This window comes from Lepidothrix coronata, unplaced genomic scaffold (genome assembly GCF_001604755.1).
Source record: "Lepidothrix coronata isolate B3197 unplaced genomic scaffold, Lepidothrix_coronata-1.0 Scaffold57, whole genome shotgun sequence".
Lineage (NCBI taxonomy): Eukaryota > Metazoa > Chordata > Aves > Passeriformes > Pipridae > Lepidothrix > Lepidothrix coronata.
In genome coordinates this window covers 5010039-5027786 of record NW_016690237.1, presented here as the reverse complement: position 1 = coordinate 5027786, position 17748 = coordinate 5010039, and the positions used below count along the sequence as shown (strand labels likewise).

The following is a 17748-nucleotide window of genomic DNA, read 5'->3' as shown; positions in this document are numbered from 1 at the left end:
TCTTTCCAAGCACATAAGCAGTTGTTGAGATGTGAGAAAAATTAAAAGAAAAACATGTCATAGTATATGCAAACAAGCTGGAGAAGGATATTTCAGAGAAGCATTCCAGATACAGGACCGCACAATCCACCTGCCATAACCTATTATCAGAGTATGTGGTACAGCTCCCATTTTCATGCCTTACTTTCCTTTTTCTCTTCTTCTTTCTGTTTGCCTGCCTGAAAGCCATCTGTTTCGGACATCTGGCCATAGGGATGGAGGTTCAGTTGATTTCTGCTGGTACAAAATCACTCTCCAGTCTGTGGTTGAATTCTCATTTATCCAGCTGAAAATCTGGTTGATAATCCACATCATCACTATAAGGAAGATAAAATCATTGCCCATGCATTATATAAAGCTAAATTCTCTGCTAAGAGGGATGGCTCTTCTACATATAGCTTAGAGTACATGTTAATGTGAGAAAATCTGTTTTTTTTAAAAAACTGCTCCCCACAGTCCTGAGAAATTAATAACTTCAAGAAATTAAAATATAATCCATTCAGCAGCTGAAGTAGTTGCAAACATTGTTAGTTCTAGCTTTTCTTTCATAGCAAGAGATATTTTGCTGTATAAAATTGAAATAAATAGTATGAGTCAATTTATCCTTTTCAAATGTCAGTGTGGTTTGGTTCTGCTAAACTGTTGGGTGAGTGTTGTTGTGAATTCACAGTGGCTATGCATTATGAATTAATGGTAAAATGACATGCTACTTTTATTCATTCTTTTATAGAAATACAACAAGAGAGAAAGCAATACATAAAAAAAACCCCAAAACCAAAACAAACAAAAAGCCCCCCAACAACCCAAAGCCGAGCATGTTGCTTAGAAAAACAACCCCCTTGCCCCAAACCCAGCTTCAGTGTATGCTGTAATTCGTGTACAGTAATAGTTCACATTCACAGAGAATTACAAGTCTTTGGTTAAACCCTATTGTACAACCTGAGAGTAACTTTTGTCCTAAATTTATCCCTTGGTCTCATGTGGTAGGGCTACTTCCAAGCCAACTCTTAATTATTAATGTTGAGTTTGCTTCAGTGCCTTCTTGAATAAACTCAATTCCTTTAAGGCTTCCATTTCTTACCAGAAAATACTGGAGTAGAATGTGCAATGTAAGTACAGATTGAGTTCTGTCACAAAAGCCAGGTATTTTGAGAGTAGCCATTCAAAAGGAAATATCTTCTTTGTTTACTCATGAATCTCACATGTCTTTCTTCAGGGGATGTCTAAAGCTAAAAAACACTTTCCTGCCTTTGCAAATAGACTTTTACTCCCTCTAACCCATCCATAGGTCCACTTGACATTGACCTGGCTGACATGGTCCTGCCAGAGAATAAACTTTCCCTTCTGTTTTCTAAGCTGTCGCTGAGCAGTACCTTTGGGCGAAACAATTGCATGAATTTCTGGTAAAATTCTTTGGATGCAAAATAATAAATGAAGGGATCTATGCAGTTGTTGAAGCAACTGAGGCACAAGGTGAGCTTGTAGGCAGGGTACAAACTGCTGTCATAAAATAGGCGGATGATCATATGTGCAAGTAGGATAAAGTTGTTGGGGGCAAAGCAAGTGATGAACACCAGAAGGACAATTGTCGCCAGGTAGATGGATCTAGTCTTCTGCTTATTACCATATCTGTTCGATGTCTGAATTAGCTTCCGAATGATGCCAATGTAGCATCCAACTGTTACAACAAAAGGGATCAGGAAGAGGACAACAAATAGGGTGAGGAGAAAGACTACCCAGGCTTCAAAGTTGGGCAGCATATCCCATTTTAGGACATCAAAACAGGTTATAATCCCCAATTCTTTCACTTCATAGGTCAGATCTGTGCTTTCTAATGGGTACAAGGCTAGTAGCAAGAAAATCCACATAGCTAGACAGGCAGCAAAGGCATATCTTTTTCTTCTCCACTTGATCAACTTCATGGGGTATACCACACCCATGTACCGCTCAATGCTGATAAAGGTCATGGTCAGTATGGAAGAATACATGTTGGAGTAGAACATCACAGTCACAAGGCTGCAAAGAGTCTTGCCAAAGCTCCAGTGATTGCTTTGGAAGTGATAAGAAATCTGGAAAGGAAAGCAGCTGGCCAGCATGAGATCCGTGATGCTTAGGTTGATCATGAAGATAACAGAAGGTGTTTTGGGTTTAATGTGCCAGCAGAGCACCCAAAGGGAGAACAAGTTGCCAGGGATGCTGATCAGAGCCACCACTGTATACACAACTGGGAGAGTGATGGAGACAGTTTTATTCTGGAGCATTGCCAGCGTCAAAGCATCCAGGTGGGATCCGTTTTTAACCATTATTCACAAGGGGGTTGTTGATTCCTGTAAGTCAGCTGGATCATATCATGAACACTTGGCTTCAAAACCTAAAGGAGAAATGTTAAGTGAAAAAAACAATACATCAACGGAGAAATTAAGAATATAATCCTTATATTAATGAACTAAGTAGTTTGTCAGATATTCTCTGAATGTTCTGAATCTATTAAAATTACCTTCTGAAAACTCTCTCCTCCCTCCAAATCATGGTAGTGTTTTACCAGTCTCACTTCTTTCTGTTTTTGAATGGCTACTTTTTCCCTGCTGAATGTCTTTCTGCTCCTTAGAATCATAGAATTATTAAGGCTGGAAAAGACATCCAAGCTCATCAAGTCCAACATTTGTTCAAATACCACCACATCAATTAAACCATATGACTAAGTGCCAAGTCCAGTCATTTCTTGGACACTTCCAGGGATAGCAACTTCACCACCTCCCTGGGCAGCCTGTTCCAATGCTTGACCACCCTTCCAGTGAAGAAGTTCTTCCTGATGTCCAACTCGAACCTCTCCTGGTGCAACTCAAGGTCATTTCCTCTTATCATGTCGCTTGTTACTTAGGAGAAGAGACTGAAGCCCATCTCAGAACAACTTCCTTTCAGGTCGTTGTAGAGAGTGATAAGGTCTACTGTGAGCCTTCTCTTCTCCAGACTCAACAACCCCAGTTCCCCCAGCCACTCCTAATAAGACTTGTGCTCCAGACCCTTCACCAGCTTTGTGGCCCTTCTCTGGACAGTGTCTAGCACCTCAGTGTCTTTCCTTTAATGAGGGGCTCAAAACTAGACATGGTACTCGAGGTGCAGCCTTAACAGTGCTGAGTACAGGGGCGTGATCACTGCCCTGGTCCTGCTGGCCACACTATTCCTGATACAGGCCAGGATGCCATTGGCCTTCTTGGCCACCTGGGCGTACTGCTGGCTCATGTTCAGCCAGCTGTTGACCAGCATCTCCAGATCCTTCTCCACTGGGCAGGTTCCCAGCCACTCTGCCCCAAGCCTGTAGTGCTCCGTGGGGTTGTTGTGACCCAAGTGCAAGACTCTGCATTTCAACTTATTGAACCTCATACCATTGATCTTGGCCCATCAATCCCGCCTGTCCAGACCCCTTTGCAGTCTATTCATTATCACACCTCTTACGTTACTGTAACATAAAGAAAATCACCTATCACAAACTGAAATTAAATTGAACACTAGGCCACAGATTTTCCATGAGCTAAGTCCATCCTATCTACTCTAGATGTTATGACCTTGATTTTTGTGGTACACAATATCTTCTGACTTTTTATTCCCAACTAAACAGTGATCAATTCAAAGTAAGTGCTGAAGTTTTCTTTTTTCGTTGTTTTGTTTTCAGCTTAGGGAAAGGAAAACTGTGGGAAGATGGCTGGGGATAAAAATGAGAGGAAAGTTAGAAGTTATATTCACATCCTAACAGAAGTTATAATGGTACAGAAAATATGGGGTAAAATGCAGCTGCTACTCCCTGGATGGAATGTGGTTGGCAGCTCCACGATGATTCCCCATACAACAGTAAGCACCTGCTAAGGGGGATGGAACAGAGGGTGGAGCAGAGGGGAGACCCCACAGCCGGGCTCTGTGATGAAATCTCTCTCCTCAGAGGAACTTGGTTCATTAAAGCCTAATTGTAATATTAACTCACACCTCCATCCCAAAGTTACCCACCTCCAAGGTATGACCACCCCTCACTGGGCGTGCACTCTATAATTTTTTTGAAAACGAAGTGGGAGAATTTTACACCAATCAGCAACAAAGGTATTCATGACTGAAGTCACTCAAGCTCCACCTAAATATAAAGAAATAGTATAAAAGTAAATCTAGAATGGGGGGAAAGTTAGGAAGGCTCCATTGTAATTGCTGGGATTAGTTGAAGGGCTGATCCTGTCTTCTCTCCCACAGGGACATGTATTGGGTAAGGGCTGTATTCTGTGTGTGCTGAATACTTTATTTGGGATAAGAACTTGTCTCGGTATTTCATTAATTCCTTTTTTGCAGTCAGATGCCATCACCAGCCATCTTCAAACCTTAACCTGTCACAATTTTATATTAATAAAGTGTGTTATTCTGTAAACTGTTAGTGTGAGCCCTTGACAGACACCAGCAGTTGCCAGCAGCCAGTAACACACTCAAATAAAGTGGGAAGATCTGCTGAGGGGTCTCCCTTATGCTGTTGGTGTGTTTCCCTGAGTAAGTCAGTTGAACCACCCTCTGATTCAGCAGGACTGATCAGTGAAGCGTCCCATAAGAGGACACTGACCAACTGGTCAGGCACAAGGGTCTCCACTTTCCTGGGGCATTGACAGGCAAATACTAACAGTCGAGGAAATTTCCCCACAGTAAGGGTCAAGAGAATCTCCCCTCTTCACACAACAGGAACATGCAATCCATTATTCTTGGTATATTTATAATATAAACAGAATATAAAGAAAAAAAAACAACATGAGAACAAGGGACAAATTGCAGTTCTTTGGACTCATTTACAGGCTGAAAGGACCAGGCTTAAGAAGGAACAAGCCCTCTGCTAATAAAAAGAAAAGCTATTGACTTTCAGTTTCTGCAAGATGTAAGTTTTTTAAAAACGTTCTGTTTACAGCTGTCTTATTTGCACCACCTGTAATTCTCCAAAATTAGTTTCAGTTTTGCAGCCTGCAAAGCAAACCCATGCTTTCACTGTCTGGCTTATGTAGATCTTTCTTGGCAGATTATGGTTAACTTATTTATTTTAAGCAGCGTGGTAGCATTCAGCAGTTGCAGGCAAGAACTCATGCCTTAATGTGCTACATGTGTGCCTACTTTCATTAAGCTGCAAGTACAGGGATGCAGTTTCACAAAAGTACAGGCTTGAAAAAGTGAAGAAACGGCAGTGAATGTCCAGAAAGGCAGAGGATAGATCTAGAGTAAGTTTTGTGAAGAGTGGCAATAGGGGTCTGAAGATGTGCCAGGCCAAGTCAACTGATAACTGTGGGCACATGTATTATGTTTAATAACAGGCAGAGAGAAGGTTCAGACACACAATCCTGCTTGTGGACTCTCATCGCTTGCACTGTTTAATCCAAGTATCTGACTGCAAGACACAGCTGCTGCAGGAGGTCAGATTAAAAAACATAGGTGCCAGTTAGTTGGTGTCACTTAACCTCAGATCTAGTTAAAAAAGACCTTTAATTTGTGTGGTCATAGGTCATGAGTAGTGTAACAGGTCAGTCCCTCAAAGAGGTCAGCCCTTGGTGCTGGCAAACTCTAGAGCTGGAAATAACCATTCTGATAAAAATTGTTTTTTTTCTGACAGAGGTTCTTACTGAATAACTTGCTAGACCTTTCACAAAAGAATTGTTGATGGTTCCTGAGACTTGGCAAGTGTGAAGTCTCTAGTGAAGTCTGTAGTGCAGTAGGGAGGCACTCAACTCAAAGCCACCTGAGCACAAATCCAGAAAATCACAGTGCAGCAGCAAGCAGTTCAGTGGCAGTTTACTGGGGTTCTTTCTTGATCTGATCAACTTGACACAGTGCTTCAAATGTCAGCTAAAAATATCTGGTAGTAGTGAGAGTCGGTATCAAGCAAGTGATGCTAACTAATGTTGCCAGTCTTTCAGGAGCTTCTAGCTGAGCTGTTGGAAGCCTAGGAAGAGAAATATGAAAATAGGATTGCAAAGTAGTCAGAGATGTGCTACTAATATATCACACACTGACACCAAGCAAACTTGGTCTAAGTAATGAGGTGATCATCAGATGTTCACAACTGCAAAAAGCCCTCTGAGCCAAATCCATTGCAAAGGAGATTCAGTTCTTGTCAGGAGAGCTATATGAAGAATGAAACTAATTCTTCATTTTTTCAGGAGTACTTGAAAAAGCACTCGCTGTCACATAGCTCTTGGAAAAAAATCCTTAATGCTCTCTATTTCAACTTTCCATAGCAAATACCTATTCATGAACTCTATAGCCTCCAAAATCCTTCTCTAGTGGCACCTCTGTGTGCCTAAGAACCCAAAACTTCTTGAAACAATCAGAAAAAATTTATCTAAATCAGAGTATGTACAGAGCTCTAATAATATGCTTTTGCAAGTGAAAGATATTTGCTATCACAGACCCCTAGTTACTATTCCTATAGAAATTGTAGGTACTTGGGAAGTTAGCAGCATAGATGAAAATTTCCATTATATCTGTCTCACTGGTAATAAAGCTATTGAATAAGTCTTACATTTTGTTTTGTGTTAGGCCTAATCACAAACAAATTTTCTTCTGTACTTGCTTTTCCTGAGAATACATCTTGATAAGAAGGAGATAAAAAATGCACACATAGATGCTGCAGAATACAAAACAGAGTCAGCATTCATGGCCTGGCTAAAGGCAAGTTCTATGCACTTGTGAAATGTTACCATCGGTAAAAACTAAGTACCTCCAAATGTAGGCACTTCTTGAATTGGAGTTAAAAGACACAAGACTTTGTGGTTAGATGCCTACAAGAGCTCTCCAAAAAAGAAAAACCTTGGCATGGTTTTCACTGATAAAGATGCCCATCACAAGGAGCAAAAGAAGAATGTTGTGGCGATTCCTTTAGAGTCTTCTTCTACAGGGGAGAAGAGGGCATGCAAAGCACACAAGATTGATGTTGCAAGTCATTCTTGAGGGCAAACAGCCTCCTGGGGAAATGTGGAGTACAGAAAATTCTCCTTCCAACTTTATCTTTCCTTTTGGCATATTCTCTCAGGCTCTAATCCTGAATTCCTTGCTCAGGAAAGTCTGGGCTAGAAGAAATTCCTGCTCTGATTCACCCTTACTTGTGATGATTTGCTTTTTAAATGGCCGGGTGTGATGGTTTTGGCTGGAGTAGAGTTAATTTTCTTCCTCATGGCTGGTATGGGTCTATGTTTTGGATTTGTGCTGAACATAAGGTCGATAACGTAGAGATATTTTTGTTATTGCTGAATACAGCTTTCACAGAGCCAAAGCCTTTTCTGCTTTTCATACTGCTGCACTGGCGAGGGGACTGGGGATGCATAGGAGATTGAGAGGAGTCACAGCTGGCACAGGTAACCCAAACTGACCAAAGGGATATTCCAGACCATATGATATCATGCTCAGTATGTAAAGTGGGGGGAAGAGGAGGAAGGAGGGGACATTTGGAGTAATGGCACTTGTCTTCCCAAGTCACCATTACTGCTCTCCTGGAAATGGCTGAACACCTGCCTGCCCATAGGAAGTAGTGAATTAATTCCTTATTTTGCTTTGCTTGTGTGCACAGCTTTTGATTTCCCTGTTAAACTGTCTTTATCTCAACCCATGAGTTTTCTGGCTTTTACTGTTCTGATTTTCTCCCCAATCCTGCTGGTGAGGGAGGAACTGAGCTGCTGTGTGGGGCTTGGCTGCCGGCTGGGGTTGACCCAGGACACTAGGTTAAGCTGCTGGAACCACAGTGTACCATTTCAATGTACTTTACCTCTCCCACTGTTGTGTTTATAGGGGTTTAGTTAATGCTATATTTACATTTTGTTCAGGGTAACTTTATGGCTTTCCCTCACTGCAACCACAGTCTCTGTCTGTCTCGTGTGGTTTAGTTAGAAAATGTCATACATGAAGACAGAGAAGAATATCACTTTAAAGGTTTAGAGTCCCCTTATGTTTTATGAGTTTTTTCCTTTCAATTTCAGGTTTCCAACACAATTCAAATCACTGAAGCTTGCATGGATTCTCTTGAAGACCAACTTTGCTGCAGGATAATTTAAAAATATCCACCTTCAGCTAAGATTTCATATGCATAATCTGTAAAAGTATGGTTTTGTTACATAAATATCCCTGTCAGAAATACTTTTTATATATTGCTTTTATTTTTTGGGGAGAGCTCTATTTAAACTGCAACAGACAAATGAACATACAGGTAGACTGAAACAAAAACTCAATAAGGATTCTTCAAGTGACACAATCCAGTCTTGTTGACAGTTACAGCAGTCCTCAAGCTTCTGACACAGAAAGAGAAATCTTAAGCTTTTCTGCTTTCTTCATTTCTGAATCATTTAGTGGATGGATGTATTTTAGTTTCATATTAGGTTCTAAGCACCTACAGCCTCTGGAGTAACACACACGAAATCCATGTAGGATTTTTTTGCTACTCTTTGTGCTCACTGGTCATTTCACTCTGCACAGAAAGCTCACTTGGAAATTCAGTAGCACTAGGTTTTTATCCAATCTGTAAACAAAGGTGACAGCTGCTTAGTGCTTTTTTGACTGGAATAGTGATTCCTTTCCCTGCAATTGGCAAAAGATGACAAATAAAACATTAAAAGATGTACTGAAAATCATACAGTAAAAATTTGCAAGAGAACTGTGTTATTTCTTTGCTACGGAAGAGTAACAGTAGAGATGTGCCTACTTTCTTTTTGGAGAACTACTAAAAAAACTGATACGTTTTCTTTCTTACGTCTATTATCTTCCTGTTTTCAATGTCAAGTGCACCTGTGAAAAAGACTGAAAAGCCAGTGAGCCAAATGAAAACAAGAATTGCCAATTTATAAAAAGTTTTGTGATTTGTTTTGTGATTTGAGATGGAAAAATAAATGTCAAAATGTATCATGAAGCAGAAAGCCTTTCAAAACTTATTCTGTTTCATAATTTTTGGTTCACTACCTGTCAAAGTGCAATTGCATAGGGAAAAATGGTCTTATTTCATTAATTATTTGATATTGTTACACTTTTGGAAAGACACCCTTCTAGCTGAAGAGTGTAGGATGGTATGTTTCAGATTAAAGGTAAAATAAACTGAAATGCAATTTCAATTCAATTGAAAACAGATTCAGAATGAAGCAAAGTGAAAGCACAGATTTTACTGTAAGCACTTAGAAAATCATATTAATAGTTTTTAATCAATGCAAGTGTGGCCGAAGAATGTATTTTGTTTTTTCTCAAAAGACCGCTTTTTAGAATTTTTTTAACTTATTTTATTTCTCATTTACTCAGTTTAATACTATTACAAATCAGTAACAAGAGTTAAAGGGTTAGGATAGTTTATGACTACCTAACTGTAGTTACAACTGGTTAAAACTTAGGGATTGTCAGTGTGCAGTGTTCCTGCTGGGTATTCAACCCCTCCTGGACTGTCTGAATTACTAGTAAGATGAAAGAATATTACACAAGCACAGAAAACAGATGCTTAATTTCTATTGTAGACTGAGTATGAGGAGAAGAAGGAGCCAGGAAGGCAAGGAGTCAGGAGCCAGTCATCTCAAGCTGTGAGAAAAGTGAAAAACACTTTGATATTTAGATAGAATAAGGGGTTTTAATATGAGGAACAAGAAGGAAAAGTGCCCTTCTGTAACACATCTCAGTTATTGTTCCTAAAGCATTGTTGGTGCTTTTCAGAGAAACACTTCAGCGAATGTTCAAGTTCACCAAACTGAGGAATGTAAATGAGTTCATCTCTGGTTGTGTGTTTCTTAAACTGAACATGGGCCTTACCAAAAGAGACTACAGGTTTTGCCTTGATGATTCTTTCTCATCCTTGCAATGAACTTTCATGCAAATTTTAGCTTGTAGGATTACATTTCTACATCTCTAACAGCCACGAGTTTGGTTCACTCAGTCAAGATGATAACCCAAGTCTTATAAGAAACTTCTTTGTATTTGGGCTTCCCTGTCCTTTTTGCTGATTTTTTTTCTTCCCGTTGTTTTGTTCTGAGTAACATTATTGCAAAGATCTGAAACTGTTGCAGAGCCTGTAATTATATTGTCACAAAGGCATTATTTGATGCTAGGCTTTACCTTATCTTCTTTTAAGAATAAATACATTTTGGAAATATGACTTCTACCCTCTGTGCACTTGCATGTGCAAGTATTTCTGAGGAAACAAAATGAATCTGAAAACATCTAACTAGCTGCAATATTCCTGACCTTCTGTGCCATTTAGCTTTAGAAAAATAAAAGTATTGTCTATTTGTTATTTTTCACCAAAGATTATTCAGAAAAAGGACAGGAGAAAACCATATGTATGTCTTCACTGCAAAAGATAGCATATTTTTTACAATGAAAGACTTACATTATAACTACTATATTAATCAAAAACTCTTGTGGAGACAAACTTCAGTCTTTATCTTAGCGTACCCAGTCAAAGTAAACCTTATGGTGGTTACAGCTTTAACCTCAAATAGTCAGGACAAGGTAAAACAAGAGTGTCTTCTCTCCACAAAGATTTCACATTGAGAGGTAAAAAGACCTCTATTTTTTTCAGCAAGAAAATATAGAGGCATTACCAGCTTTCATGTAGTGGAGGGTACATGCCTCCATCTGTTAGCTGTATCAATCTAGACAAAAGCAACTTTATTCAAAAGTGAAGGAAAATAATCCTAGCATTTCTGCCTACAAGGAAGTGCTTCTGTTCTTCAGCTTGAGAGTGTGCAGGTGGGCAGATTCTAAGTTTGAATCAAAAAGGTATTATTAAGTATGAAGTCTAAATATACAGATGACAGGCAAAGAAACTCCACAAGGAAATATGTACTAAATCTTCAGAACTAGGTAAAGCAGTAAAATTAACTGTACATAGCTACCTTTAAATTTCCTGGACTGTGCAGTTTTGCTGATAGTTGAATTTTAATTCATTCGAACCTTCACCTTTTCTAATCATAAATCAGCAATGTCAGGATTCTATGCTGGTGTTAGCAACGTTCATCCTAATTTAGATAAGATTTGCATAAACACAGCCGCTATCGTCTGTGTTAATAAGCCAGTTCAGTGTGAAACTCATCAATGTGGCATTTTAAAAGTTTGTTTCTGCAGCAGTCAGGTTTTTGGAAATAGTAAGTCTGTGGGCCAGTATTGACAAATACTGCAATCTCTGCATCTGAAGTGTGGTTTTATGATTCAAGTGATAGTTACATTACAAAATGAAGCAGTTTGCACTTTTCGTTATCAGTGCCTGAGAGAGTTTTTAAAAATTCTGTGAGCAAAGCTTTAGGTCAATTGAAACCAATAACTCCACTGATAGATTTTCTAAACTAGTTTAAATTTCAGAGTAGGCATCCTAAACTGGGTTTAAAGAGGTTCCAATTCATGGGTTAATAGCTAAAATATTATATATATGTTGATCTTTCCTACATACACAGATTTAGTAAGCTTAATTTTTTCAAGGCTGATATTTTAGAAAGGATTAACAAAGCTAAGGCAACATAAGAGTTCAACATAAGAGCTGAGAAATTCATTCTATAGGACTTACAGTCCTCTGTGATCATTGCTCATGTACATACAGTGATATCCCAGCGGCACAACGTAGTTTGCCTCTTGGTGAAACAATGCAATCTTGCACATATCGTGGAGGAAGAGCATGCACGCAGTTCCTGAAATATTACTGACGCCTGGCAGGGAACCTTCACTTCAGTGGATCACAGTCTTTGTCAGATGGTCGACAGTTTGCAAAGCTCCTTTTAACTACTCTGGCAGACATCCTGTGTGGTGTGGAGTTATCCTGTGCCAGAGGGTTCTCCTGCAAGTACCTTGCCCTTGAGTTATAGCAAGATGATGAAGATTTATGTTTTTATGGAACTTTGACCATGGAAATTGCCAGATCAAGTTGAAATTTAAATAACACATGAGCTGATTTCCTTTACAACTTAAAATTTTTAAATATTGTCTATGTCCAGGATTGATAGACAGTGGCTTCCGGTCAGCAATCACTTCCCACTACAAGTAATTGCCTCACACAGCTGTTGTGAAAGTCAGAGGAAAAGGTGTAGCTGATCATTTCCTTTCTGACCTCAAATTCCAGGAAAAGAATTTAGGTACAAGGTGCTTGTGGTAGACAATTTGACAGATTCCAAAGAGAGAATCCCTCAATCTTCAGAAAACTTGGTGGTCTTACATTGAATCTGCATGGTCCAACAGGCATTTTACAATAAAAAATACATATATAAAAACACGTGTGTATATGTATATATATAAATATATATATCCTATTTGAAATCTGTACTTTCTATCTTTTCATCTCTCTTTTCTGTGAAACTCTTTTTGACTGTTCTCTCTCCTGTTCAGTCCACAAAGGAATTGAGGTAGAGCTGCATGTGTGCTCTTGAAGATTATCTTTTTAGATTAAAAGAAAAGAAAAAGGAAGAAGAAGAAAAAAAGAAAAATACCTCAGATGTTGCTTTTTCTCATATTTGAACTAAAGATATGACAATCTGTAGCTGTGGATTGATTTAGCATATGATGAAGTCCATAAACAGAATGGACCACCAAGTTTTGCAGGTGTAGTTGAAAGGATAATTTGGCATGGTATTTGGGAAATGTTTTGAGCAAAGAATGTAGGGTAATTCTAACATTTGTATAAAATACTGTGACCAGAAATTGGAAACAGTATTGTTAGGGGTGTATCAAAAAACTTGGTTGAGCATGTAAGCTGTCATCAGATCAGCCTTCTTCTACTACTTCCACTAGTAGGCCTTAGTATGTTCAAAATCTCTTTCTACCTCCTAAATAAATAGACTTGCCCCAAAAAGCCTTTGCTAGATCCATAGCAACTGGTGACATGTAAATACAGGATGAATTATTGTTCCTCTTGTTAAGTAAGATCTATATGAATCTTCAAAATTTTTTCCACATCAGTAGTACGAAGTTGCAAGATTTGGGTATAGCTGGCACCTTTCCTGCCTGGTCTTTTCTACATCTGTGGATTTATCATCCATAGAAATCCAAGTGTCTATTTTAGGGTGAGTTGTAAAGTGGGAATACCACTGACTGTACTAGGCAGATCTCCAGTGACTGTAACATTCTCATACGTAGTCACTTCCACAGTAAATGCAGGTGTTTGAAGCTGATTCCAGCCCATTTTAAACATCCTGTTGATTCAGATCCTGGTTTCCTGGAGGCCCATAATTGCCTGAATTCTGTGCAAATCTGAACCAGTCCCCTAAAGCATGATTGACCCCTTTCACACTTGAACCACTCAGCTGCTACTTTAAAATGACTAGGTCAGCTTCTGTGTGAAAACGAATTGGCACAGAATAGGACCACGTGCGTTGTTGTACCTGTACCTGTCTTCTTCCACCTGTGTGTCAAAACCTACAGTCAGTTTTATGTGACCATAAAAGTGTTTGCGTAGCAAGGATTCTCACATCAGCAGTAATGAAAACAGTCTTTGAAAAATGTGAGACATGGGGCTCTTGTAGGAGCTAAACTGATATGCACTTGGCAGCTTGAAGTTGAACAAGACTGTATCCAGTACTGACCCCTGGGGAGCACCCCAAGCTGCAGTCCTCCAACTAGGCTGTGTTCTGAGGCAATTTTGATGACTGGTACAGTTATGCTCTGATAAGATATGAATAAGAATAGAGCAGTAGGAGACAGCTCTTTGGAGACAAAATTTGGGTTGTTATGAGCGCTAGAGATCTCTAAGTGATGTGCTCTGAAATATTACCAGATTTCTGCAGTTTTAGTGTGTAACTTGACCATAGATGCATAGGAAAATGACACAGATGTACTTAAGAATAAAGGAAATTTTTGGTGCAAATGGCACCTATTCAGGAAAATATGGTGTGACCTAAACTAAAACAAACCAGGCTTCTGTTACTAAAAATTAAGGTTACAGTTTTTAAACTAAAATGTAGAGAGAGCTGACTGGCACAAGAAAGCATATAGTTCAGGATGACACATATTTAGTGGTGGGAATGTTATTAAATCCTCTATAGTCTTAAAAAAAGGACAGGAAAAGGTATTAAGTCCAGGAAGGAACCAGACAAACAGTGTCTACATGTGAAGTGTATGAAGCACATCACGTAAAACAGTCAGCCACAAAAAAACCCCAGGTACATAAAAACGCAGTTACATAAAAGGAATAAAAATGCTGAGGCTGATTGCTCTGGTTTTCAGCTGGGAATTTGACCTAGTTTAGGTATCTGAGAAGTCTGATGAAAGAAAGTGAGTGTTAAGAATGGTATGACCAGGGTACATGCTGATACAGCCCAGCCAAAACGGGCCGTGTCGCTGGAGGATCAGTACTGTTGCATTACGGGAAGCTTTGTGTCACATCCAGTCAACAATTCAGCTGCATCAACACGTGAAACAAAATTTCCATGGGCTGAAGGATGTGACTGGAGGACTGCATCATCAATCAAATAATGAGGATGGTAAATGTGGCAGTGATGTGCTTGGGATAGAAAAATCAGCTGTGAGAGCAAACAATACAGAAATAACAAAACCCTTCAAGTACCCCTAACCAAACTGGGAAAATACACTCTGGTGTGATGTATGTGTTCAGGCGTCACAAATGTGATTCCTTGTAGAAGCCAAGAGTTCAAGATCCAGTGGGGAGCTCCTCACAAGATGAAGATTAGCAGTTCTTGACTGAGACCTTTGCCATCCTGAGTCTCTGCATCAGCAGGAGCACTGACATGGGGTCTCCTGCTTCCCCATCAGGACAGGGAAGAGCTTTGGCCTTGCAATTTATTGCAAATAAATTTCTACAACTTCAGCTGCTTAACTAGAAAAACCCTGAACCTCATGGGAACTGATGGGGAGAAATCAGCTATCACAAACCAAATCTGCACCAAGGAACCTTCTTGTGAGCTAATAGTGCAGAGAAACATGTTCCAGTGATCAAAAACTTTCTGTGGAGCTGGTTAATCTATTTGCATCAATATAACATAAAAGTACAACTTGTTGGCCCCAAGTAAGCACATAATACATGAAAATATCTGATGAGAAATGAGACCTGGCAGAAAATGGCAAGCTTGAATACTGGGCTCTCTTGAGGTCTTCCCTATTGAAAGGTTCAGGTTCCCTTTTTTACTCTCTTGTAGTGCCATAGATCTCAAAGGAGAAATGCTGCTGGGAGCTCCTTCACTAGCAGGCACCTGACGCTTTGGCAGTGCCTGAAATGGGATTGCAGCCACCACAGTAGCCACCTTCTCTTCTGAAACCCCAAGGAGTAGGGATGGGACGGTGGTTTTGAAAATGCAACCTGCTCCCCTGCCCACTGTGAAGGAAGATCAGCACCACCTACTTTCTCACTTCTCTTTCTGAGAATAGTGGAGGTTATTCAATTTTTGCTATTACTTAGTTCCCAGCTCTGTTTTGGAACTCATTGCTCGTGCTTGCTCTTGGGAAGTTCAGGGGCTCAGGGCCATCTTGTGGTTTTCCACAGAGCTGCCAAGGCTATGCTTTCCCTAGCCCTGCTGAAATCATCTGGAATCCGAGCACACTTTCTGCATGTGCACGTGGTGGCCAGACAGCATCTCCATGTGGAATCAGCTTGGCAGTGGAGGGGCCTGCTGGGGCATGTGAGATGGAGTCACCCCTGCCTGTGACAGTCACTTAGCAGTACAGCCCACAGGGATTGTAATGTGGTGTGGCAAGCAAATGGTGGAAAAGGCCAGTGTTTTGAAACTCATTCAGGGATCTGAAGGAAACAGGCCTGAGTCCTTTTTTATTTTAATATCTCAGCAAGACTTTTATAAAAAACATAAAGGCAATGTACCCTTCAGGACAGCAGCTTTAGAATCCTTTCTTTTTCTCTGTGTGTTTCTCTGTCTCACTTTGCCAGATCATCATACACATATACAGAGAGAGAGAGGAAGAAAAGGAAAGCAGAGTTTTAAGCTTTAAAATAAATCCATTTTCTTGAGGATTGTGGTTTAATAAAGGTTGTGTATTACATTTCCATAAAAGAGACTGGAAAGGCAAAATAAATTCTCCAAACCCCTTCTAGCCCCATCCATCCATGCAGATGAGCAAACTGTAGTGCCCTAACATCTCAGATACTAAAGATAAGAGTGCAGTGATAAAATATGTTTCGTCACATTATGTGGGGAAAGTTTTGTACAAGTTAGGACTAGCTGCTCAGTGCAGGTTCCTCTTTCAATTCTCTGAAACTCTTGAAAAAAAAAATTAAACACACAAAACCCCCAAATTTTAAAAGCAATTTCCTCAGTTCAAACCTCCCTGCACTCCCACACCATCTCTGTAGATGCTTCTAGGATGTACTATAAACTACACATAGAATTTTCTTGTGTTTGTGCTGCTTAGGCTGATAGTTTTTAGAGAATTCTGTTACAGCATGATATAAGCTAACCTACACAAACCCCCAAGGCTTGTTATTTAGTTTTGTTTACCTGTTTCTTTACTGTAAAAGAAATCTATCATTTTTTTTTTACCAGCCCTAGTTGAAAGACATCTAGCAATTCACCAGCTCAAAACTATCCATTCTTTTTAAGAGTTATACAGTTACAACAGGAAATATTTTGAAATGGTCACACTAATCACAAGACAGACTACTTTTTAGTATGAGCATGTATTTATATAGTCTCCTATTTTTAGGTCATATCACATGCCAAGTCCTTGCATTGCCATTTGTATAAATAGTAGTTATTGCTCTTTTTTTTCTAGTTTCTTTACACACCTGGTACAAAACAACATTTGGAAAATATGCTAATTTTGGCTTTAGTCCCCAAGAGGAATTAGGCATCCAAATATTTTTGAGAAATCAGCCTTTAGCAGTAGCATTCCTGACTGTTGTCCATGCACTCTTCTGCAAAAGCAAAAGCAAAAGCAAGCTTGTCTCCTGCTGCCAAAACTGTAGATGTAAAGGATGCAACAATACTTTGACCAGGAGATCAGTATGTCAGTGACCTCTCTGAAAAGCACTATGACTTTCTACAGTAGAGTAAGGCGCCACCTTATTGAACATGCCTGTGTAAAAGGATGGCTCTGGCACTCCAAGAGCACTTCGAAAGTGCTGGGATGAAGAGGACTGGGGACAACATCCACAACGAGTGTCCTTATTATCACTCCTGCTGAAAGCCATGTCAATAAGGAGATGAAAACGTTATCAACTCCTTTGTATCTCTTTGTGAAAAAGTCTCCTTGCAATTACAAGAGGTAGATGATTAAGAATCAGGATGCTTTTGAGAGTTGTTAAGACTGTAGGTGTGTTCTCAAGGATGATAAGCAGATGTTCTTAAATGCCAGTGCTCTCCTTTCACTTGCTTGATGCCTTTTGAACAGTCACTTTTCTACTGATATAATTTTTTTTAAAAATAATACTAATATCTTTGCACTGCTTAGTTACCTTGCTGGTGACGGCTCAAGAAATATTAGTATCTTGCTTTGTAATGCTTCAAGAGTTATACGGAGAGCATTACAAGTGGCTTTTGAAATTGCAGGCACAGCACCTGCTTTTATTAAACTCTAAGATGAAAACTGTCTCTGTAATACACTATCCATTTACTTAGAAAATTCTTTTCTAGAATGCCTCAAGAAGTTAGATATGTTCTGTATCCAGTTTTACAGAAAGTATTAATCCAATTAACTAATATTAGTTCCCTGAAATCAATGGACTTTTTCTCATGGTTTATAACAACGTTTTTCCCAGACAAGACATCAATATCTCTTATGCTACAATTT

At 39.5% G+C, this 17748-nt stretch overlaps 1 protein-coding gene across 2 annotated transcripts in view; it reads right to left on the bottom strand.

Annotated features, from left to right (window-relative positions):
* Positions 1–815: 815 nt before the first annotated feature.
* P2RY8 (purinergic receptor P2Y8) overlaps positions 816–17748 on the bottom strand; it is a 55505-nt gene continuing 38572 nt past the window's right edge. For both annotated transcript variants that reach the window (XM_017816620.1, XM_017816619.1), the window contains one exon: positions 816–2410. In XM_017816620.1, the coding sequence (XP_017672109.1) occupies positions 1269–2342 (1074 nt within the window). In that variant the 5' untranslated portion in view covers positions 2343–2410 and the 3' untranslated portion in view covers positions 816–1268. The remainder of the gene's footprint in view (positions 2411–17748) is intronic.